This window comes from Gymnoscopelus microlampas, assembly GCF_963454915.1.
Source record: "Gymnoscopelus microlampas genome assembly, chromosome: 15".
NCBI lineage: Eukaryota > Metazoa > Chordata > Actinopteri > Myctophiformes > Myctophidae > Gymnoscopelus > Gymnoscopelus microlampas.
The window spans coordinates 20,833,238-20,858,939 of NC_139952.1; the positions used below are offsets into that span (position 1 = coordinate 20,833,238).

General features: G+C 41.4%; 3 protein-coding genes and 1 long non-coding RNA gene across 4 annotated transcripts; 1 reads left to right on the plus strand and 3 right to left on the minus strand.

Moving 5' to 3' along the window:
• Nucleotides 1-2,186: 2,186 nt before the first annotated feature.
• Nucleotides 2,187-4,769, minus strand: hoxa4a (homeobox A4a). Its single transcript, XM_084081219.1, has 2 exons — nucleotides 4,113-4,769; nucleotides 2,187-3,582 (listed from the first exon to the last, which is right to left on the minus strand). Exons 1-2 carry the CDS (start codon nucleotides 4,528-4,530, stop codon nucleotides 3,251-3,253), a joined length of 750 nt encoding a protein of 249 aa, XP_083937345.1. The 5' UTR covers nucleotides 4,531-4,769; the 3' UTR covers nucleotides 2,187-3,250.
• Nucleotides 4,770-12,341: 7,572 nt separating this feature from the next.
• On the plus strand, nucleotides 12,342-22,274 carry LOC311062306. The gene is made up of 3 exons (XR_014602486.1): nucleotides 12,342-12,628; nucleotides 19,581-19,905; nucleotides 22,159-22,274. It is a non-coding gene; the product is annotated as an uncharacterized lncRNA (long non-coding RNA).
• On the minus strand, nucleotides 12,925-15,693 carry hoxa5a (homeobox A5a). Its single transcript, XM_084081218.1, has 2 exons — nucleotides 14,934-15,693; nucleotides 12,925-14,033 (listed from the first exon to the last, which is right to left on the minus strand). Exons 1-2 carry the CDS (start codon nucleotides 15,562-15,564, stop codon nucleotides 13,783-13,785), a joined length of 882 nt encoding a protein of 293 aa, XP_083937344.1. The 5' UTR covers nucleotides 15,565-15,693; the 3' UTR covers nucleotides 12,925-13,782.
• Nucleotides 22,104-23,964, minus strand: LOC311062304 (homeobox protein Hox-A7-like). Its single transcript, XM_084081221.1, has 2 exons — nucleotides 23,580-23,964; nucleotides 22,104-22,494 (listed from the first exon to the last, which is right to left on the minus strand). The coding sequence occupies exons 1-2, from the start codon at nucleotides 23,947-23,949 to the stop codon at nucleotides 22,130-22,132; spliced, it is 735 nt and encodes a 244-aa protein (XP_083937347.1). The 5' UTR covers nucleotides 23,950-23,964; the 3' UTR covers nucleotides 22,104-22,129.
• Nucleotides 23,965-25,702: the final 1,738 nt, after the last annotated feature.

Consider the following 25,702-nt stretch of genomic DNA (forward strand, 5'->3'; position numbering starts at 1 on the left):
CTGTGACGGCTGCATGAATCTTATGCATATAGAGGTAAGCCCTGTGAGCATATACTAGCCCTCTTCTAAATTAATCACCCTCTTGCTTGATGAGAGTAATCTGCCTAATGCGCACAAGGACCAAACCGCACCACTAAACGTTAGCACCACAAGTGAATATTCTTGTCTACCATTTCGAAATCCCCCACAGAGTAGGAAAAAAGACCCAAATCTACTCACAAGTAGTAAGATGATCGTTGTCCACAGGGAAACAGACGGACAGAACAGAACATAAATGTAGACGAGATATGCACCCAACTGAGGCTCACTTCAAATGAAAATATAGTACGGCAGATTTTCATATCTATTTCTGACCCGAGGGCATTCATTATTCAACAAGTCACGTGGATGAGCAAATTAAAATTTCAGAACACTGGAAGTGACCTCTATTCGTGCATCAAATGAGTTGAAATATGTAATTTAAGCAGCTCGACATCTCGAGAGGCACAGTAAAACCTGTGCCAATCTAACGCCATCTTCTGTACAATCTCCATGTCTCTGCCTGCCAAGTGCTGCACAGCAGCACCTGAAGGGGCAAGTAGACTTGTAATAATTATGACAAAAAGTCTGAAATCAAGCAAGTTACGTTCCATTTTGCTTGATTATGTGAAAAATATTAATTTAACAGATACCACCATGGTCATGGATGAAGCTGCACCATCACAATAATTGACAGGTAGACCTATAAACTATAGCAAGGTGCAGAGAAATGTTGTTTTGAAGTTACATCTGTGCCAGTTTGTGGATTTCACATAGTATTGCAACGACTTGGGCCTGATTAATACTTAGTTGCACGCCAAGTGTCTGTACTGAAAATAACAGATCTACAAGCTCACAACACTTCCTAAGGAGGCGTTGTGAGCTTGTAGATTTGATATCTTCGGTGCAAGACCAGAACAGAAGCAAGTATAAATCAGGCTACAAGCATGTCAATGTAGCCCTGCAGTGCAGACCTATACTTATAAGGGTTTATTATGAGCGTATTATCATTATGAATATGAGATCTCACATGCTCTTGCGGAACCATGACGTTCTGATATATACAAACTTGAAACAGAAAGAATTTCTACTTTGTGTACATGACTGCGACGTGTTTCTCCTCTTATTTGCCGTTTGCACACTCCGCCTGACAGATGTGTTTCTGTGACGAATAGCAGATGAGTGCGTCTCAAAGAACAGTTCGAATGAATTAGTGGCACAGATTCAGCACCTACACATCGTTTTTGTTTCCGCGTCGTCTCTGGGCAAATATATAAAATGAGAAAGAAGAAAAGCCCACGGAGGTCTTAACACTGATGTATGGTCTGAACATTGTGTGTGTCGTAAGGTCAGGGGTCAAGCGAAGTGCTCCGGGTCGGTGATTGGCTAGATCCTGCCATGTCCTCTGGGTGAACTCTCTATTGTTTGGCTGTAGCAGCCAGCAGGTAGTGACTGACCAACCCTTTACACACTGGTGCACCAAGGGATCGAGGTTTTTGAGGAGATCTCCTTATAAAATGCATGCGAAAACATGTGTGGTCAAATGCACTGGACATTTTTGGGGGTTTTAACTTATTACCCCTCGCTGGCGCACAGCCTAATACTTAAAGCCCAGAAGCTTATATCGGCATGTACACACTGCACCACAAATCAGCTTCGTCTATAAAAAGGCACATGACATTTATGGGCATAAAAAAGATATATATTGTACAGATAGGGCAGTAAAGTCAATTGAGCATTCAAAGATGTGCCGGAGTCGAATTAAGTTAGGCCTGTCTTGCCCAGCCTACGTAATTTACGCAGGGCGCTGTGCAAAGTATTGTTAAATATATGTTTAAAACAAACGTTACACTGAAGAAGTTACATTCCAATATCCTTTTATCTGTGTGGCAATTTACCTCTTCTAGGCTGTATCTGAGCATTAGTAAATGAAAGGAGAGGCCCAGCATTGCACGCATTTTCATCACCCCCGATTACAGATATTTGGGAATACAGCAGCTCCCAAGTGGATTTCCACAGAGTCAAACTCAGTTAGCAGATTCTTGCAAAATAATTTCAAGGTGTGACGCATTGAAATCTACATAATCCATTCCTGACACACACTTTTGACGTTTACGCACGTCATTTCACAATATTTCCCAGCATATTCAAATACATTACAATACAGATTTTTAATCAATTTTCTTTTATGGCAAAAAAATAAAATAATAACCAACATGAAATTAAAATTGTACAAGTGCTAATCATGTTTAACCCCGACACTGGAAACAACTGAACGTCTTCAGATCAGGCGTATTGCGTGTATTACGCACGACCGCTATAGCATTCATTGCTGAACTCGGAGAGTCAACACGTTACATATATCTACACCATAATATCCAAAGTCATATATCAACCATATAATTGAAGTACATATTTATTTCACAAGAACACCTTAGGTCTACACTAGCCTACATTACAACGTCCATTTTAGACAACACACAAATATTCACAGTTAAGAACACAACACCATAGAAGACGCACTAGCACAAATCAAATGTACAACCTACAACACGAACAGACATATTTCTACTTGACGAAATGTGTTTCCTTATTGTGCCTTTGCTATGATTTGTCTATGTACATTAGATGTGAAAGTCACCTGGACTACATTCAACAGTATACCAACCCATTCACACACACAAACTACATTGTGTTACTCTGAATGATGCCCTAAACAAAAACAGCTGACTGCTTTTCTAAAGGGCACCTAGAGCTTCTCTAAATATCTTTCAAGTATATTAGAACTTTCCATGAGCAATAATAATTATAATTAAAAAAATCATAAAGAACATAGAAAAATGACTTCCCACTTACTCTCACCCCATTTACAATTTTCTTCTTTTTTTTTTTACTGTAATGATACATTATGATCCAGGTCCTATCTGAATGTGCGTTATCCTTCTCTCATAATTATAAACAAATACATATACATTTCAGTTTGCCATCTTGGCAATTAGAGGTGAATTTCAAGCTTATATGCAGAGGGAGCGAACAGACGGAGACATGGGGTGGACTGTGAGGGCGAAGGGGTTGAGAGAATGCGAGCGGCCCAGTGGCCAAGGCGGGGGGAACGGGATAACACCATGTGTAACATACTGAAGAAACGGTCCAACAAAATTCCACTTGTGTGTTATTTGTCATTCTCAGTCTGTGTTGGGTTTTAGGGGGAGCTTTTCGCGGGACTCATGCACTATAGGCTTGCAGCGCACGGCGTGGGAACAAGCTGCTGGCCTGTTTTGATTTGCTGTACTGGGGCTCCCGAGGTCGCGGACGAGGCCGAGCTGGAGGAACGGATCTTGGTGTTGGGCAACTTGTGGTCCTTCTTCCACTTCATCCTCCGGTTCTGGAACCAGATCTTCACCTGGCGCTCGGACAGGCACATAGTGTGAGCAATCTCCACGCGCCTGCGTCGGGTCAGATAACGGTTGAAGTGGAATTCTTTCTCGAGCTCGAGAGCCTGCTGGCGGGTGTAGGCAGTGCGGGACCTCTTGGGCACTCCTACTCCATTGTAACTGGCGCTGACTGAAAAAGCAATACAGATGCAAGCAAGCAGGTGTTACGTGAGACTAATGGCGTTCGATCCAAACTAACCGCCGATTCTCCACTGGACACATTAAAAGAATGTAAAGCATTAAGGCGTTTTCCCCCTCTTTTCTTTTGGGGGTATTATAATGTCGCAATGTTTGAATCATTTTCTGTGTCATTTCTGTTGCGGGAACGACCTCAATTTGGAGATGCCATGTGTACAAGCGCTCGCATCAAGGGACAAATCAAGCTTAGAAATGATTAACCAAACAGCGGGGTTGGATATTACAGTTTGGCTTGGGTCCAGTCGTGGAGGTAGTTTGGGTTAAAAAGCAACAAAGGCGCATGGCCCCGGCAGACGAACACAGGCAATAAAATTTACGAGGGTCCTTAATTACCGACCCTGCTGCTCAATAGCCGTAAATTGCTGTTGTAAGGGGTGCTACTAGTGCTGCCTCAATGGGCTTGCGTATGTTCCAATGGTTGTTTCTCAGTGGTTCTACTATTTAACTGTGACGATAACTCACCGGTGCTAACGTGGACCTTTTTCATCCAGGGATAAACCACCGGCTCCTTGCCCTTCGGTATGCCGGGATATGCCTCACTGGCGTGGCTGCAGTCTTTGCTGGCATTCGCCCCTGCGCCACTCTCCGGAACCGTGTTGAGACGAGGACCGTGGTTCTGTGGAACGGGTTGGGGCTGTGCGTGATGCCCGTCGGTGAAATCATCGAGTCCGTTCGAGGGGACATTACCGTAATCGTAGCTCGGTTCTGTGTAGTTTGACCTCGGGTAGGATGCGTCGTCGTGGTGGGGAAAGCCCGTGTCTTTTGGTCGTTCGTAGTAATCAGCAGGGGCAGGGATGTATCCGCTCTGTTGATATTCGTCGCATGGAGGAAAGGAAGGTTCGATATAGTTCGAGTTTATCAAGTAGGAACTCATGGTCATTAATTTGTGAAGTGCAACAATACTAATTTTTATCGCGCTGTCGTTTTTCTGATCTCCACAAAACCCTCCTACTCCCTGTCAAATGTACAAAGTTGTCTGGTCACGTGTAAACCGCCACCAATCACAGTGTCTCCTGTGGGCATCATGTAAACAGGAACCAATGGAAAGCATGGCATTGGCACAACGAAAATTGCTCGGACTAGCTTACGTTGGTGTTTTCCTTATTAAATCAGAGTATATAAAGAAAACCCAATCAAGCAACTTGTTTACTGCATGGAGCAAACTTATGTAGGCGAGGTTACTGCAGACATGCTATAATTTCCTCCTAAAATCAACATCCTCTGAAAAGGGATGAAAATGTTGCATCAAATTCAACCCCTGAAAGAATACAGATTCTTTAGAAACAAAGGACTGAAGGGGGTGGCAAACAACGTGAATATTTGGTTACTGGAAATGAAAATGCGCTTAAAAATATACTCAAAAAACATGTAAAACTGTGAAAACAGTTGCATATGAATGTACCTGTGGCATGTTATTGAAAGTATCACACAATATAAAGCAAGCCGTATTGGACCAAGAACTGCCGAGCATAGACTGTCCATCAATAAAACCTTAATTAATAACCACCCAAACCAACTCTATAACAAATGAAACCAGATCAGTCAATTGTCTGTCCATGAGGCCCAAATAAATCTCAAAAATTCTAAATTCTATTTTTGCCAGATTCCTTAAGCATAACAAAGACTTTGAACTGTGTTTGGTCACACATTGCCATTTCATAACTTATAAAACGTTCGAGGGTGTGATTGCGTGCATCTCGCGCCTTTCTCCTTGAAAATACAAATACAACGTAGTGTGTTATCTGTATCAATAACTTTTTTCCAATTTCAACTGCAAACTGCTACCCAGAATCCGGTCAAAACAATGCACTATTTGCAATATTTTCCAGCCACACATTTTGCAAAAGCAATGACTACCCAGTAAGTAGCAATACAAAGCATATATAGTTTTAACAAATTGTCTATTACAAGGTAGGTCAATTAAATCAACCCAGTTTAACTTCTAAATATAAATACATTTCTATTGCCGAATTAATGCAGAAATATATCAAATAAACGCTACAAGAACTTCTCAAAGGCAACCATGTCATGTGTATAATTCTTTCAAAGTTCAGAGAAAGATTCTCGCTCTTCCTATTGTACCAGTCTACTGTAAACAACGGCAGGCAAATACTAGCAACAGTGTGTCGACAGAACATTAACCTCACTTAATGTCATATTTAGGGCAACCCCACAGTAACAATTAAAATAATGCTACTAATTATAGCAACCCAAACAACAGTAATAACAATAATAATGCCATAATATACAGTATAGAGCTGGCCCATTCGTACACACCATTATCCCACCATAACAGACATCTAAAGAAATTAAGGCTGAAAAAGAACAGAACAAAATAGCATCCTCTGACCGTATTCCTTCTGTGCCATCAGAGCTTCACCAAAAGCCATCCTTACTACGACCTGTTTCCTCTGCACCTCCCTACGGCTGCTACAGGACAAATCCGAGGCACAGCACTGTACAGCTCCCCGAAATCACCAGCAGTCCTTCAGAATTTGTCCGCAATTGTCCATCTAAAGAAGGCCCAGGCATCGTGAAAGAGGCCAAACTTCGGAAATATTGAAAGCTTTCCTTTCCCCCCCTTTTTTTCTCTCCCCTATTCTATTCGCTCCCCTAAACAGAAATAACTTCTGCCTGACCCCAAAGTGACACCGTTTCCATTTTGTTTCTGATTAATCTTGGGCATTGACAGTCTTTGTTAAACAACAAGGCGTGCCCTTCTGCAAAGAGGCTACATTTTCATATCTGTTAGACGCAGTGACCTGAAGTTCACCCCACGGCCTTGGACTTCAGTTTTCCAGGGTTTGTTCAACCCTGGTGATGTGGGGGAGCACTTAGCGTGGGTCAACACCCAGGAAGGTCCCAAAAGAGTTTTTAAAAAGTGCAAAAAAAAACTTAAGCCATTTGAAAAAGTCATGCGTCGAGGACGTGTAGCCTATTTCTAAAGTGGTGTTAAATGTGAGGGGTGATCTTGGCTATAAACTGCTAGAAACAGACTGCAGATGGACGCATTGCATCGATTTGCATTATTATATATCTAAACTCGCTCACTTCAGTTTCGGTTATTCTAACAAGACTTGGGAGCTGTCTATATAGCTTGAGGATATATTGTAGCTGACGCGCACTGGCTGAACGGACGGATTAGAATCGTTGTTGGTTTTTCAATTAATCAGAGGTTTTTATGTATCAATACAATCAGCACTTGTTAAATCGTGACACTAAATGTATGTCAACATTTGCTGTAAGTATAGGGCAGGTAGACCTAAATCTTGCGTCAAACTAATCGAGAATGACAGTGGACAGCACTCTGCCATAGCAGTATCCACGTGTAGCCATATCCTTATAGCCGTGAGACCACCTGAACGCCAATATATCAACTTAATGTCCACGGTAAGACGACTTCACATGATATCTAAATTTACAGTCTACTGCCAATGTATTATATATTGCCTGTATAAATATGGGCCAGGTCAGCTCGGCTATTATCCACTTACAGTGAGCTATCCTAGCGTGAATGACGGTTATCTGTTTTTACAGGTCATTCTACTTGTTGCTATAGCACAGGCCTGCGTAGACAAGGCTAAGAAAATTCCCAACTAGAAATAATTTACAAACAGAAATTCCACCATCATGGCTGTTTATGTAGCCTACCTAAAATGTCATAAATTGTATGATTTTTTATCACAGCCCCAGTAATATCACCCCGTTATCTATTACAAGAGGTCCACTTGCATGGCTATCTTGAACAAACCAAAAATAAAGGAAAATTATCATGATAATCTAATTCAGATATGGAGTAAAAAGTTGCACGTCTGAAAATAATTGGTGCTGGAAATAAGGCCACACTATCTTAGTAATTGTCTACATAATTGGAGACTATCTAGAAACAAAAACCATAGGCCTGAGGCGATTTCAGATTTTATCGTATAGGTTTAAATACGTGTACCTTCAAGCGTGCTATTCCTTTGCCAAGGGTATACTGTGAAGTGAAGGTCTACTTAAGCAATATACATCATGCTGACAGTTTACTGTAAATTTAGATTATCAGAGAAGTGCTGTGACGATAGTGACAGATTGCATATGGCTCTCACAAGGTCTCTTGTCTATATGGTGCCCAGACCGGAGAGTAAAATATCTCCTCTGCATTCAAGATGAGGTAAATGTTCGGGTAAAAACGCCATTAACCGTTTTATGTCACAAACACGTGGCTAAATCTCGAAATAACTAAAACGGTACTGGGACGAAACGTCGTTTCGTTTCATGCATTGGACCTCCGCACCACTCGACACCCACACAGCATGTATAAAGCACGTGCGCACTGAACAAGCTGTCTGAATTATTGGGCATGGTCACTTAGAACATGAAATCTAACAACAGCTGCAGCATTTCACTTGAGTATGAGACAAATATACGACCTATTAGTATAGGTCCGAATGTGAGAGGGGGGAAAAGAGAGTGAAATCCCTCTAAAAAGTGTATGGACAACAACTTTTCTGCCCTTGCAACTGATGAGGCACAAGTTGCCCCCCCCCCATGAAGAATACAATTGATAATTAAACATCATGTTTCTGTGCAGAAGTGGTACAAGGTACAAGGTAGTCTGCACTGGGTATTTTTGGGGACATTGTGTAACATTCACACACACCCAAATGCAACGGCAAACATATTGAAGGTTTAAAAATGAAAACAAAACATAGTTGTTTGCTGTGGGTATGATGATAGTATCAAAATATCTCAGTCATGATTAATATGACAAAGGGATTCATAAGCCAAATATCACGTTTAAAGTAGCCTAAAATAACAAGAAAGAAACGTTGATTCGAAAGTGGCGCCTGCTAATATAATAGGCAGCTGCTTACTGCTGCTCCATTGTGATTTCTTTTTAGCATTTTGTCGTTAGGCCTACTTCTCCCCGGTGCAGCTAAGTTATGTATTCTACATAATAAGCCTTGTTCTAGAGTGTGTTAGTATGATTAAGGCCTATAATAAAAGTTGACCTACATTTTTTTAAAGTACGTGTTCTTGTGTGTTTCTTTTAGCATTAATTTTAATAATTAGCAGATTATTAATTTCGCTTTGTGACATCGAAATGCAGTGTTATTTCATTCAGTTGAATAGACTACCTTATTCCAAAGAATACCAAAATGGGCAATTGTATTAGCTTGTTGAGCGGAAAGCAGGACTCATGTAAGCCTATAGTCGTCTTTCTCATGTGTTCATATATAAGAAAGTTTACACATTAAAATAAAGTAAACTTCAGTATGGTCTAAGCTTAAACAAATGAACATTGCGTTTTCGATAGTCTTTACTGGGTGGCATTTTTAAACACAGAGCACTACGGGCCTTTAGGCCTAATGCATACGTTCTATCATTTTAGTGTTTAAAATTGGGGAGCTGCCACTTTTCCTTGTACATTTTTTCCAAATATATCCCTATCTTTCCTCCAAATAGCACTGAAATACATTGAAGTTCGTCTCAGCGGTCTGTAATGACGCAAGATTGTGTAAAAGAAGAAATATTCCGCTATATTATATATTAAAATAAATCTCACCCACACACACATTTTTTTGCCATTTTTGTATAAGTCTTTTGAATATTCCCTTTCAGCAGGAGAGGGACTAAATGTTTTTTAAGGGGTCCGGGGGCTCAATTTGGGGGCGGTGGGTTTACCCATTACCCTGTGACCGGGTCGAGAGTATCAATCCTCAGAATGCAAATTTCGCCCTCGTCCCCTAAACATATCAAATGCAATTTATTCAAAGGAAATTCACCAATCAACCGCCCTAATAAAACGCCAGCCACTCAATCTTGGGGCTGGGACGGGTGGGGGGTCCCCTCCCCGTGGTCCCTGACGCGGGGTCACCCCGCATCCAGGGTTCACCTGGAGTGCACCGTCCAACATATGTAATTCAAAGCTATTCTATCTTTTGTGTGGAGAGTCAAGATCGCTATTATAGCGCTGGCATCAAGCTCCGAGTGAACAGATGACGGAGACTTGTTCAGTGCGTAAACTTTTGACCCCAATTTTTCCTCCTCTTCTCTCGGTATCTCACCCTCATCAGTCCCACCCCAGTGAGGCGGCCGCCCATGCGAGGTATATAGCCTATAGCTGGCCCCTTGGAACGAAAAATTGATTTTAACAATCCATAGCTGTTGTCATTACGGTAATTATTCACACAAATATCATAATTAGAGAAGATCCCTTCGTAACAAAAATGCATTTCTAATGTACGCAATCTTGTTGTAAAATATCGATCTAACACGCTTCTCGTGTACATGTCTAATTGGCCTGCCTAATGTGCAAGTCATTGATTGGGGGTTAGATCAAACAATGCAGCCAAAAATATCTTTATTAAGCTATAAGGATATAATAATTTGAATTAGACTTTCCTGCCCTTTGGTGCATATAGGATATAGGCATGCTGCTGCAATACACAGATATGCTATCACTACCTGCCGACATCCCATTTCGTTAAGTCATTTACATATAGACCTACTTACAAATGTGTGAACGTGTGTGGATGCTATTGTAGTGCAGTATGTGTGTGTATTGTGTGGTGAATGTGTGTTTGAGTGTTTTGCCTCTCGTAAGGTGAACAGGCGGAGGGTGACAGTGAACTTGGCCTAAAGCGAGCTCTGCTGGTGGCTCTGAGAGGATGCAGATTTATCTTTCTGCTGAAGCTGACCTCCCTGTGAACCTTTACTAGCGCAGGGAATGGCTTCTTTTCCTCGGCCTGGCATTATGCAGCTGGCTGTTGAGCAGAGCATATGGGGCCCGATTTAGACATTTCTCGTTTTTAAAAGGATGGCAGTGGCTTAATTCACACAGAACAGTGGTACAGATTGTTTCATCGAATGTACTTGCTTGTATTTTCGATCGGCCCATCAAGCCTATAAGACTAACTGCGGAAGGGGATGTGAATGCTACTTCGTTGAACTGGTGTCTTGTTTACATGACAATAGCAACATTTGCGAGGCGAAAAAGAACAGGGGAAATGAGCAATATGGTTTGGATCAGTCCTTATCAAAGTGCCAAGCAATGCAGCCTTCAAACTTTGGCTAGGAAAGTGAAGTCAGTCGTGAGGATTTCTTTATCTCGTGTGTCCCTAGGATATCAATTAATTCTCAGATGTGACCTGGAAAAATCTTCCAACTGGAATTTTGTTTCTAATTCCATTTAAATATTTAAACTTTATATTAATTTCAAAATGTCTCATTAAAACAAATTAGCATTTTTTGGGATGACAATCAAATCTATTTACGCGGAATGCGTCTGCATCAATACCAGGTTGTAACGAAGTAACGAAAAAAGAAATATGGTGTTAATACAGCAAACGAAACAGAGGGGATTGAAAGGAGTTAGCTAATCCAGACAAAGCTGAAAAATAGTCAAATATTGAATATAATTGTAGGCCTAAATATCCAATTAGGCTATTTCAATAGACCTTTAAAATGTAGGCCTATATGCATATTGACGACCATTTGTGAATTAGTCGACAATAATAGAACACAGTCAACTACGTGTTCCTTCAACAAGTTAAAAACATCCCAAAGGAAACAATTGATACAGTGAATGCGTCAGTAAATTTCAAAAGGTGGAATGATGATAACTCGTTTTTTTCCCATTCTGGGTAGTGGGTACATGCTTTTATATAGAATGAATCCTATATACGATGACCGGGTTCACCTCGTCCTTGGCCCGGACGCACGCACCGCGGCCCGCAGAAGAGGTCACAAAGCGAGAGTGACACTTTCTGAGAGGTCATCTGAACTTTACAACCCCACGACACGAAATGACGTGGCTGACACAAAACGGAATTCCTTTTCAACTGTCCTCCCTGCTGCTTTTTGTTCCCATGTTGTGTTTACTTGCCAGTGTTTACTGCCTGTTCTATTAAAGCCATTAGCGTATCAACATGTGGATTGCGGCTGCCCCGCACAACACACAGCTCCCAAACTTTTCACAGTACGAATCTGCAACTTTTCAACAGTAGCCCAACCATATCGAAATGAACCGAAAACACCCGGCTATTAGGCCCTAACAAATATATGTATGTTTGTACAACCGGACAGCTTTATCAGGGGAATCTACCCAATTCACACAGCTCTAGGCTACTTTTCTGGCTCGCCCCAGAATCTCTGGTGAGCTTGTGTTGGTCTGTTAATCCTCCTGTGTAATAAAACTACAGCAACTAGAGTTTGAGGGGGTGGATATGGACAGAGAGCTAATTATCCAACATGCAAAAATGGATTATGACTTACACCACAGATGGAGGGAAACAAGTTACGCGGGGAAGGAAGCAATTAAATAGCCATGAGCCGGACCCAGCCCTGCGCAACATCTGCCGAGACCAGTGCTATTCAGCACTACACAACTGACAAATTAGCGTAATGGACTTAATATGGACGGATAGAGAGGAGAGAGCGAATACAATCATAACGCTGTTTAACACAGGGTGGCTGTTCCGAGGCACGCGAGCAGCAGAACCAACAACAGGACTGCAGAAAACTCACCTCGAGACATGGTCTTTCTCCTCGCGTGCGTCCAGTCCATCTCCAGGCGGTTGTGAGAGCAGAGGGGACGGGCTGTAACGGTCAAGTAACACTTACACCCTGCGAAGGAGAGAGTCAGACCAAGCCGCGCGTCAGTGCGATTATATGTTATGTGCAATATACTGTCAACTCCCCAAAACCATAAAACTTACTTTAATGGCCACCACGTGACCGTTTATGGCCAGTGAGCCTATCTGGCCGCGCTCCGGATGATTTTTACGATCTAATTCATAGACAAAACCCCCATTCATTTAGCACCCAAATGTCAGAGAGCCAGAACCGGCCAAATAAAGTTTACAGCTTGAAAAAGTCGAACTGTGTTCCCTGGGAGTAGCCCGTGTTGTGTGTGTTGAGTACAGGGGACGTAACGGCCCCTAGGAGCCCGTCCACTGTCCAAGGACCTATTGTCCACGGCACGCACCAAGGTGAGTAAAAGCAACATTTGTTTCGGGCTACCTGTTGAATTCACAGACTTGGATTGTTAAGGGAGTTTTGAAACGTATACGTTCATTGTTAATTTAATGAGGCAAATATGTAAGCGTATATAGGCCTATGCTGCCATGCTGCTTGGCCTAACTTAAATTGGCAAATAAATGTTGAATTCAAAACTATGGCTCTACTTTTTCATTTACATTAGAAAAAAGGTACCACAAGAAAGTACATAAATATATAATAAATATGTTCTTACAAACAATCATACACACGATGCAGTGTTGCCGGTCCAGTAAAAAGTTTATTATAATTGCCATGATCATTATAGTATTTTCTCGATTTCCAGTCATTTAAAAACATTTACAAAAAGCTTATCACGATGGAGCTATACACGTATAGGCAATGGGAATCACTGTGGGTGTCGTCCACTTAAAAATATATAAGAAAACAAGACAAAACATGGCTTACTAAGATGCTGCGCCAGGTGAACAACGCAAAACAGGCTGTGTACATACATCATTTGGGTCGGAACCACCGTCCCTTTACGTGTTCACAAACGCACACAATAACCACACAAGGCTCATTTCAATGGTCTACGTTATAGGAAGCAAGTTATCTGACAAGTTTGATACAATACAGCGAACAAATAAATACATACTTACATACATATAAAACGAAGGCTAAACACAAAGGCAGCTCAACCTCTCACCAAACCCACTATTTATTCGGTTGCTATTGTTCTGAGTGCATTACACAACATTTACAAGGTTTATTATGTGGTATAACATTTCAAGCTTTGAGTTTTATTTTTTTTAATTTTCCGTCTGAACAAGAAATAAGTTAAACAAACATTTATTTTCATTTATTGTTTTTCCTTCTAAATCTAGACAGAACTGTACAGAATACACAATTTTTTTTTTGTTCACTTATGCATTAGCGCGGTCAAAAAACAAAATGAAATATATATAACGGAATTGAAGGGCTGGTACTTTTGGACACGTGGTATGCCCGCGGCCCATTACTTCCCACAACAAGTCTCTCACTTTTTTTGTTTTACTTGGGAGGGAAGATAACACAATCTTTGTATTCTTTTCTTTTAACTTTTTTATTGTATTTTTTATTTTTTTACATAGTGCTCATCCCAATATCAAGGCCGATATCCGCCCCCACCAGCCGCCGCCATGCTCATGCTCTTTAGCTTGTTGTCTTTTTTCCACTTCATCCGACGGTTCTGGAACCAGATTTTGATCTGTCTCTCTGACAGACAGAGGGCATGAGCTATCTCGATCCGCCGCCTGCGGGTCAGGTACCGGTTGAAGTGAAACTCCTTCTCCAACTCCAGGGTCTGGTAGCGTGTGTATGCAGTCCTCGCCCTCTTCCCCTCCGGTCCTGCTAACTCTGATAAGGATGGGACACACACACACACACACACACATACACATACATACATTACATGCACACACACACACACACACACACACACACACACACACACACACACACACACACACACACACACACACACACACACACACACACACACACACACACACACACACACACACACACACACACACACACACACACACACACACACACACACACACACACACAGATTAGTGCACCAATATTTAGACCAAATGTGACTTTTTTTGTGTATGTAATTTTTTGGTTACATGCTTGACGCACAGAGTCATGTTACTATAACTATATAGTAACTATATAGCTTGTTGCGTATATAACTACAGAATGCCAAAAATTAAGTGGTAAAGTTGAAAAGGAATTAATGACCAATTCACAAACTCAAAACACACCTTTTCAAAGACACATTGCGAACATGAATATCACAATTTTACTGATTATATAAATATGCCAAATCTGATCAATTACTGAGGATATTTTCCAAATTCAGAGAACAATACTGTATCATTTGACCTAAAGTGCGATTAGCCTATATAAATGCTTTAGGTAGGTATGCCTATTCTTTTAGTGCGTCTGACCCTGTTGAATAGCAATAACCCCAAACAGGTGAACCAGTGGCACGTAACCTATAGGTGCAATATGCTCTAAATGGAAAGCAAATTGTTGACTTTTTATTGTCGTCATTAAGGTATAATCGAAAATTGTCACATCCAGTTATGCCCTGCTTGTGGCAAAAAACACAAACACCGACTAAAAAGACATGGCACACCTCCTTTACTTATAGCTTACAGTGCCACCACTTGAACAAAACAAAACAAACAAAACAAAACGCAGATTCGAGATCGTAATCATCATCAAAAATGACTTTTTCTTTACCGTGATTTATGTGTAGTTTCCTCATCCAAGGGTATATCTGAGGCTGACTCGAATCGCTGACATTTTGGGAAGTTGTCTGTGCGCTTCCCGCGGGCTTCTCTTCCTCCAGGCTGGACGCTTGTTTGGACACACTACAGTCCCGGTTCAGCAGCGTGCCTCCGTTCGAACTCGAGCACGGGGTCGAGCAGGGGCTCTGGATGGAGTTCTTTATGGCTCGGTGTTGTTGTTGCTGCTGTTGAGACAGAGACTCGGTGACCGGAGACGAGCTTGTTGCGACCGGGGCGCACGGCAGAGGGTCAGGTGGAGGGGAGAGAGACGAGGTCCCGGTGTTGCTGGCGGTCTGGCTGTACCTGGCGGGCTCGACAGAGGACGTTGTCGCCGCCGAGTGAGTCGGCGAGAAGCCCGGCGTCCGCTGCTGCTGCTGCTGCTCGCTGCCCACAAAGTGTTCGGTGCCGCCCCGGCCGACAGTGAGGTCCATCCCGTTGTAGCCATAGCCGTACCTGCTGGAATGCATGGTTGTTGAGTCCCTGTATTGCTCGTTTGCCGAACTATGGTCTCCATAATTATGTAACTGGAAGTCCGCGCCATTGGGATAGCGACCGCAGAATGAGTTCACAAAATAGGAGCTCATTTGTTGACAATTCCAATGTTGTTCGTTGTAGGTATTGTTCTTTTTTTATTTTGGGGGGAAAATATTAAACGTGTGTGCTTGATTTGTGGCTCTTGATGGTTTAGCGCGGTCTATAGCACCCTTGCACAATTTATGATGAATTATGGAAATGAGTAGGACATGTACTTGATTCTCTCTTACGTAGACACCCAAATATGGGGTACGGCTGAGAATCACGTGCTTTTGTTGACCAGTCGTAAATCCTGCTTGATGACCTCCAGAGGTAAACTCGTGCACGGAGGAAATCTGGGTGGGATGTAAAGGGTACGCGCATCCATGCGCGCTTGGAGAGGGGCTCTTCCCAGCCAAGTTTCCATGTTTTGAATTGTCGTCGTGCGCCATCCTCTGGTTGAATCGCCGCACTGCCTGTCTGCGCCCAATATTTTAGCGTGGGCTCCAAACAGGGTCATACAGAGGTTAACGACCATTGCGGCAAAGAAAATGGGTTCCCAAACAATACAACAAGTGACGTGCTGAGAATGCAATCTTTCCTCGTCGTAGTGTACAGAAACCTCAAACAAAAAAAGCAGGCTATGAGCGACAATGTGCAGAGATTTGCAGATAATTACTTAATCAATGGGTTGCAGTTCTTCTGAACATTTCGGAAGATTCTTGAACTAATCCGAACAATATACGTAATTTGATCGTTTTCAATTCCACATGCAAAAGAAAGCTCATGGAAATATGCTGTAGTAACAGGTATCAATAAAAAGGTTAATTAATAAATAAATAAATAACACACACACACACACACACACACACACACGCACACACAATCGAACGGACATTCATGGGCCGCTAATGTGGCAAAATAATACATTATTGGGGGTTTACAAACCTTTTTATATGGCACTTTGATCATTTATGTCGCTCTCAGACCAGAGGAACTATTTTGTATTTAACGTTTGCCTTTTCACAGTTTTAAACAGTCGGTAGACTGAGTAGGCATATCCCAACTATACACTTAACATTATACATGTTATAGCACGTTGTGAGAGTAGATGAAAACATTAATGATAGGCCAACATCTTTTGTCTTAAAAGCAACGATAGTTTTGAATAATATTCATAGACCATGCTGGTTGCTTTGCGCATGATAGGCCGATATTTTTATCTCAAAAGCAAAGAAAGAGGTTTTTGAACATGTAATGTTCGCTTTGCGTGAGCTAAGATAGATTTAAATGATTGATTCATGAAAACGAGACCTACTGAGGAAATATGTTAAAGCGTGTTATGAATATAAGTTACTTCCCATGTCTAATTTGGAAAACAACCTAAAAATATAGACCACATGGCCCGGATCACTGGCCTAGTGGTCCGGGCACCTATAGGCTATAATATTATACAAATCCCGGTTCAAGTCCCGATCCCGACGACCTTTGCTGCGTGTCTCTCCCCGTGTCTCTATCCCCCTCTCCTCAGTCTCCACTTGAACTATCAATAAAGGCCAAAAAAAAAATCTTAAAAAAAGATATAGCCTACATATAGACCACATTCTCTTATTGTCGAAACATGAATGAATGAAACGTATTTCCTTTGGCCTTGCTCGGCAGAGTTCTGTCTTTGTTCTAGAGAGCTACTGGTAATGCAGTCAAATTTCAAATAAAAAGAGATACGTAAAAATAAATACATTTGTAGAACTAATATTTTGGCAACAAATATTAAATACAACAATCATATTAAGTAGCCTATACTACATGACTGTTTAGTGGAATCACAATGTAACATATTCTGATACTTTATCTGTTCTGATATGCTCTTATTATGAATATGTTATTTTTATGGAATAGATGCACACACTAAAAAGAGTGTTAAAATTAATATTAGTTAATGTGTCCTTGTCTATGAAAGCTAAAATGTTGGAAGCGTGAGAGGTGAAGTGAAAGCGGAGCAGAGACGCACACAGCCTAAATATAAAACCAAGATAATGTTTCCACAGTGCATTCCATCAGAACCTTCTCTCTTCGTTGACATTTTTATGGCACCGCTTCTTTCCGAGGGCTGGTTTGTGCCTCGGCTTCCCCCATGTTATCGCTGCAAAGCACCGCTCTCTATACCCAGCACCTCTTGCCTTGACAGCCAAGGCAAGCTGCTTGGCTCTGTCTGCTCTTGTCCTGTGGGCGCTCCGTGTAATAGACCGGATGGCACGGGGCATTATTGTGCGCAGATGTGCCAACCAAGGGGTGAGAATCACCCATTCCTAGCGTGACATGGGCCCCGCATCTGAGTGTGTATAGTCCCAATGATTCAATAAACTCCATACACTTTGGATGGAATTTCACACGTGTTCCTGATGGCATGCTTAGCCATGTGAACGTGTTTAATGCGTTGGTTCTGAGAGTGTGTTAGTTGAAATAGCCATGGCCCCAAACAGCTGATTTATCACTGACCAATAGCACGCAAGTTCTCACGAGAATTATTTGCCCCAAGGGAGCTAGGGACCGACGAAGAAAGTGCTGCGGGGGGAAACTGCAAGGATTCTTGTTGGTGCAAAGAAGAAAATAACAAAAAAAAAGATTTAGTGGTTGCTCAAATAGTTTCCAACATCTGGTGCGACGTCCGGGCCTCGAGGGGCAAGTTCTGCAGGCGCCAATAGAGACAATCTGCAACGTGTGAACAAACACCAAGCAAACGCAAAACAGTCTCCAACATATTACTACTTTGTTATAAATATTATGGCTTTGGCTCGGATTAGTCTTATACTGGGGAGCAGTATCATAATTTGAAGCCAATATTCATAGTATTATCTCCAGCAGACATAATTAAACGTTGGAGTTTTACATGGGGGGGGTGACCTGAAGCCACGAACAATCGCAGAAAACAACACTTTTATGGCTAACCGGATAAATAAATAACTTGTGCTACGTTTCTTAAGAGCATGACAATTTTTAATTCATGAATTATCTACAGAACGAAAATGCCAAGTGCGATTTGCGTTCACATTATTTGGTAAGAAACTTGTAAACCTTTAGAAATGTTGTGGAACAAGAACCAAATGATGTAACCAGATAGGCTACTGTTTGTACTCAATTCATCAATAAAACTAATTTTCATGACAGGGCCTATAATTAAGTAACCACTATACACTGCAGTGTAAAGATAAATTAGTGTATATACCACACACACACACACACACACACACACACACACACACACACACATACACACACACACACACACACACACACACACACACACACACACACACACACAACACACAAAATATATCTTTATATATGTGGCGTTATAGATCAATTCAAATCACCTCTTACTTAAAACATGTTTTTTGTTATGTTATAATAACTAATATGATATTCTGAGATTTCTGACATTGTTTTACCAATAGAGTTTATATTAAACTTTGGCCTGCGCAAACAAGCGGCAGAACAAAACAGTAAAAAACAGAACACTGGGCCTACGTACCAAATACCAGCATATAAACAGAAACAGGTTGACTTGTGTAACGTTCGTTAAACACACTGCAAGCAGGACAATGCATGGGAGGCTGAGCAGCCACTGCCACGCCATGTCTACTCGTTCCCACAAGAGGGCGACAAAGGGCATATTTGTCGGCCTCAGTTCACCCAATGAATCATGCAGCTGATCCTCGGCCTCATTTAAATCTAACAACAAACAAATTAAGCCTGGACAGCGTGCATCCCAACACGAGGAATACTGCGTGCACACACACGCACGCACGCACACACACACACACACACACACACACACACACACACACACACACACACACACACACACACACACACACACACACACACACACACACACACACACACACACACACACACACACACACACACACACTTTCTAGGCCATCCATATCATGCAAATAACCAACATGCATAAGCCAGCATTCCTCATAAGCATTACGTTTTCTTGAGTATTTGAATATATTAGGTAACTGACATACTTCATCTAAACGTTTTGTTTTTTTGTCTCTAATTTCTAAACCCGCAGCTCTTTGATAAATGGGTGGAAAATAACCAGCGGAACAAATGGCAAGTCAACAATGAACTGTCTTCTTACCTTGGTGAAGACATCTCCTGAGTCCAGAAGCTGGGGAACGGGAAGGATGCACCTGCGAATTCCCTCGCAGGTGCAGGCGCATGGTGACCGGCGGGGACAGTCTCCTGAGCCACGGGGTGGACGCAGGAGCTCCCGGGTCCGTGACGCGCTCGAGATCATTCCCATTCCTCGTGCTAAACCAAACAGGACAGCGGCAATAATGTAACCCAACGATGCGCCGAGGTCCCAGGGTGAAGAAAACTATACAAAAACAAAGGTCAGAAGGAGAATGTATAGAAACATGGAGGTAGAGTATAGGCTATGGTAGGAGAAAGGATGAGTGCGCGTGTGGCACACTGAGACACTGTTAAATGAAGGCTGCTCTATTCTGGCATTGGAAATTATATATAAAAAAGTTCATGTTCACGGCTCCTTGCCATGTGACCAGCTGTGGCCAATCGTAACCCGGGACGAGTCGTAAAGTTGTATTGCTATGTTGTAAATTTTCATAAACAACAACGGATTTATGACCCAGTGAGAGAGAGGGGGAGCGAGAAAGGCGATGGGAGGGAGGGAGAGAGGGAGGGGGCAGGTCACAGAGAGAGAGACGCCATCTTACCGAGGGAAGAGGGAATGCATGCAGAGTTCAACAGTAATTCCCCTTATGTGCGGCCTGCCCCATCTAGTGTTCTCATAGCTCGAATTCCTCAACTCCTCTGTTTACCTAAAGTCAAATGGATTTCGACGCATTTCCGTCACATGCTGTAACTCATGGTTAACCATGAGCCTACTGGTTAATGTGAACCTTTTATTATCATTATTATTATTGTATTTGTATTAGGCTACAAAGCCAATGCATCCCATAACCTGTTATTAATATAGCCAGTTCAAATACAAAGAATGCCTTGAAATCAAATGGAGCTATAGCCAGATACCAGCTTATTCTATATTCAGCCAAAATATTATAATACAGAAAAAGGAGAAAAGTTACCCACATGTATTCAAAGTAACATAAACATAATTTCATTATACTGCACATCAAAAACATATCCAAACTCAAAAACAAACTCACTTAGAATGGACGCACACACTAGCTGCTGCTGCTCTCTGTACCAGACCTGACACACTGGCCGAACACTTGCTTTTAAAGGTGCATGGGATTGCAAATCATGAAATCAACAGCAGGTGCAACTAGTTGGCCAATTAACTGCTGTGCACTCAGCACACATTGAAGTGGAAACAAAGGGTCAATTTTAGAGGAAAAAACATAAACAATAATACTAAACTTAGAGTTTGGGGAATCTTCTTAACAATTATATCAAATAATGTTTGATCATAGCACATCCACAATTGTCTTTTCTTTTTGAACTGGGGTGGGTGGGGGTGAAGAAAAAAGAAAATGCTTATTTCTGAAATGTTTATTTACACATTACGTACATATACACGGAACAGTTTCTGTTGAACTAAAATGAGTCATAACAGTCAATAAAAAATAAGGCTTTTTATTGAACACATGGGTGCGCATAGCTGGAATGCATGATAATCAAAATATAAGCGCATGCATTTACGATGGACATGAACCGAAATTGACAAACAAAAACAAATGTGGAAAATTAAGACCATGAATCAACATAATAATAATCATTATTATTGATATTATTATTATTATTATTATTATTACAGTGCAGTACAAGACTTCAAATCACTTCAAGCTATCACTGATAGAAGACCACAGACAATACATTAGGCTACTGGGCTTTCATAGGATCTGAGGTAGGCTACATGTGTCCTTTCCAAACAATGGGAATGGTTCTGTCATTCTTGGCACATTACACACAAGACAATATATGTATATATTCAAATTACACCAGTAATAATAATATATTAGTGGTTTTACGTCTTTCGAAGTCTACAATAATGCTATATTAAAGTCAGAAATTCGAAAACAGTAACAGAAAGTAAAACTCACTCAAATAACGGCAAATTAACATTTCATATCATTCGAAATAAGGCACGCAGAATTTTGTATTCGTTTCTTTATTAAATACAACCGCCTGCGGCAAAATCCCCTCTCTAATATTTGGCTCGGTTAATAATCATCTGCAATTAAGGTTAGATTTGTTGTCTATTAGCGGGCAATAATTATTTGTCAAGGAATGTTGTAGGTAAAATATTCTAGCTAAATAATTTGTAATTGGGTGTAGCCTTACAGACTACCACCACTGTACATATAAAACATCTTATAGTCTCAATAGGTAGTAACTGTTGCCTTTCAAGTGTGTATACAGCCTTTTTATGTCATTTGGAAAAGGCATCCCTGACATAAAGAGGCTTTGCTGTTAAATATCGTTAAGTGCCTTCAGTAGTCGCTCCTTCAATTAGGAAGCTCTAAATAGCATGGTCGAAGAGGCTGTATCGATTGCATGTGGATGCACATCTTGCATACATTCTTTATATAACCTTAACAAACATTTATGGAGTGTTTCTTAAATTAATTGCCCCTATACGTCTTTCTCTTGTCCATTGGCAGCTGTCCCTGACTCCACACCGTTGCCCTTGGTGTCCTCCTCAGCCTTGGACAGTCCGTTGATTCCCAAATCACCATCCCTGTCCCCAAGGACGGTGGCCTCGTCGTTTGGCCCAGTGGCAGTGCTGCTGTTCGAGGTGGCTTCGTCCTTGTGGTCCTTCTTCCATTTCATCCTCCGGTTCTGGAACCAAATTTTGATCTGGCGCTCCGTGAGGCAAAGCGCGTGCGCAATCTCCACGCGCCTCCGGCGGGTCAGGTACCGGTTGAAGTGAAACTCTTTCTCCAGCTCCAGTGTCTGATACCTGGAATAGGTCTGCCGTCCGCGTTTTCGATTTGGGTCTGTGAGAGATGAAAGATTTCATAGTGTATGCATGGCCATTTACTACTGTTTTGCATGCTACAACTGTCTGTCTGTGTGTGTGTGTGTGTGTGTGTGTGTGTGTGTGTGTGTGTGTGTGTGTGTGTGTGTGTGTGTGTGTGTGTGTGTGTGTGTGTTTGTGAATAAACACTCTGGGAATCCATCGTCAAAAAAAAGGAATCTGTTCTTGAGAGATTAGTGAATAAAGAACTGCATTATAATAGTTTGGAAACCCTTGTAAATTGTATTTTATATATCTGTTAAAAGTGCTGCAATTTGTATCAATGTAACAATAAATCATTTGCATCGGAAACATTGTGTATTGCTTATTTTAGTCCAACCATTTTTACAGTTCTATATTTAGGCCCAATTCATCTGAGGAAATAGCCAGGGCTTGCACCTCTTTAAGTAGTCATGCTGGGATAGCCATATGGCGATGGCTCCTTTGAAACACAGTGTTGCCTTTCTAATAAAATGACTGCATAGGCCTAGGTCTGCACACTCAACAGGCCATAATGCAATTATAGTGTTCACACATCTGTACACAAATTACGGGGGGGAAAAACATGTCTTTCATATAGTTTGCATGGCATTCACCCTACTTATTTTTAGTAGTCTATTTTTGCTTTAGCATATAGCATATATAGTCACGTCACGTGGACAAACAGGTTTCTGAAAACGTCAATAGTCACTGCTGTGCAGACCCAATTAAAAAGGCAGCTCTGCAGAGTGCAGGGGAGCTGATTTACACAACAGGCTGGTCTTTTTACAACCGCAAAGGGGAGAACAGGCTTAAGAGAGTAATAAGAGTCCAGGTAAAAAAAAAAACGGCGGCAAGGTCTGCGAAATGAACATTACAGAAGCGGTGGGCTAATGAATTTATGGCCACAGAACTCATTACTTGCGCAATAAAAGTTTTACGATTCTTTCCATGCAATACCAATGGCTTCACGAAATTAATTGAACCATTAAGGTCCAAGGTAAGTATCCCCAATGTTTTGTAAATGCGTAAGACTTTGAGAGCGTTGTCTACCGTATATAAGAACCATATCATAGGAAAATATACCTGAAGATCTCATCCAGGGGTACATCCGGTAGTGTTTGTCCGTCGGCGAGGTGAGGGTCCCTGGCCCCGTTTGGCTGCAGCTGTCGCTGAACAAACGGCTCTGGTGGTCGAATGGACTGCAGTGCAGGCTGTGCACGTCCGGTCCCTGGCCATAGCCAGCAGTAAACATGGGGTGGCTCTGGTACATAGCACTGTTGACGTTGTAAACTCCCGGCAGGGACGGTGGATACGCGATAGCTGCGGCGCTGGGAGCCTGCCCATAGTCCTCTCCACCGGGTCCAATGGTGCAAGAACCGCGGTCTGCGTTTGGGAAAAGAGAACTACTCGCCGTATATTTGCTAAAAAGACCATCCACATAATAAGAACTCATATTTTTTCTCTCTGATATGTTGGCCCAGAATCCTCAGTGTCGTTTTTACGAGGTAGTGTGATATATGACAGCAATACAGCCTAGATTTACACCAAACCCCATTTTCCCCAGGACCAAAGAACTCACCACGTGACTCCAGGGTTGACCGCCGCTATCCAATCACCACGCAGACATAGATTTCGTTATGGCGCAGTCTGCAGAATAGAATTAACACTTCACACACACACACACACACACACACACACACACACACACACACACACACACACACACACACACACACACACACACACACACACACACACACACACACACACACACACACACACACACACACACACACACACACACACACACACACACACACACACACAGAGAGAGAGAGAAAGAAAGAAAAGGGGGGCTACACAATCCCAACGATTTCATTAAACTTATAATCAAATCACTGCACTCTCCACCATCTTCTCTGTCTTTCTCTTTCTCTAGTACCGTTCGCTTTATCATTTGGATAATACATTTCGAAAAGTGGTTCTTATGTTTTCCTTTTTAAAGCTAAATGTAATTTAGGAATGAAATTATAGCAGCAAATAGAAATGTAGCTAACTCACACGCTGTTGATAATCAAACAAGGCCTAGTCAACTTTAAACGAAAAATAAATGCAGGCCTGTACCATTCCATTACAAATAATAGCCAAAACATGCACATGTGGCAATGTACTTGCAAAACATATAAAATCATTTATCAGAGGGAAACTGCATGAATAAACAAAATAAACCCAAAGTATTCTTATATAACTTCATATTTTGTGGGTTTGTGTCCACTGGATTCCTTCAAGTGAACAAAAACACAAAGGCCAAACAACTTCTAGAAGACATGTAAATACAGTAGCCTATTATGACAATATACGATACAAACCAACTAATATTATTATAGCTTAATGCTGAAATGGATCCTTATGTCTTATTTTCCTCCATGCATTAACACCAACGATTTTACGTTGTGCTGTGTTGGTCAAATTCACGTACAATATGGCTTATTAATAAGTGTATTTCACTTTTGTATTTAGTTATTATTCTCGTTCTATTGTTTGTAGGTTTAAGCAGATTTATCGTTATCACATATATTTAATTAATTGTCCTACTTAATATTTGTTATTCGGAACATTACATTAAGTCGTTCAATTGCTTTAGGCTGTAATAGGCCTATTTAGCTTGTAAAAAATAACAATAGCAAGAACATGACCAAAAAACCCAAGTCTAAAACTAGTGATTGCAAGAATCGAGCATGAAATACATGACGGTTGAAGCATAGACGGCTGAAGCATAGACCATTAATTCTCCATTTATTGTCTTAAATGATTAACTTAATCTTACGAACATTTTAGACCTATTGATTAAAATGTTTTTTGGCCTATTAGTTTACTACTAAATATGGATGGTTTATTTAAGCCAGTAAAATGTAAACAAAAGCTTAATACAATTTGGTTGAATACCAGCTAATGCTATGCCGTCCTAAAAACAGTCCATGAAAAAGACAATAAATAGAAGAAAGGTGGAATAATCATAAACGTTTTTTTCCCCCAAAGTAAACACAATTCCCTTTGGTTTTCACTTAGCCAACGTACAACAGTCCAAATGATGAGCTTTTTCAGCGAGACTGTAAAGTAAAGACGAGGTGTGAAATCACTTTGTTGGGCTCTTAAAAAGTTATGTTCCCGGGAGTGGGTTAATTATCCTAGAGAGGAGAGTTACA

Bases quoted from the DNA above. Each gene is read 5' to 3' on its own strand.
- hoxa4a (XM_084081219.1), bottom strand. From the start codon at position 4,530: ATGACCATGAGTTCCTACTTGATAAACTCGAACTATATCGAACCTTCC. The intron at 3,583-4,112 runs GTGAGTTATCGT...TTGCTTTTTCAG, and splicing joins AAAGGTCCACGTTAGCACCG to TCAGCGCCAGTTACAATGGA.
- LOC311062304 (XM_084081221.1), bottom strand. From the start codon at position 23,949: ATGAGTTCTTATTATGTGGATGGTCTTTTTAGCAAATATACGGCGAGT. The intron at 22,495-23,579 runs GTATATTTTCCT...CATCTCTCACAG, and splicing joins CCCCTGGATGAGATCTTCAG to ACCCAAATCGAAAACGCGGA.
- hoxa5a (XM_084081218.1), bottom strand. From the start codon at position 15,564: ATGAGCTCCTATTTTGTGAACTCATTCTGCGGTCGCTATCCCAATGGC. The intron at 14,034-14,933 runs GTAAAGAAAAAG...CATCCTTATCAG, and splicing joins GAAACTACACATAAATCACG to AGTTAGCAGGACCGGAGGGG.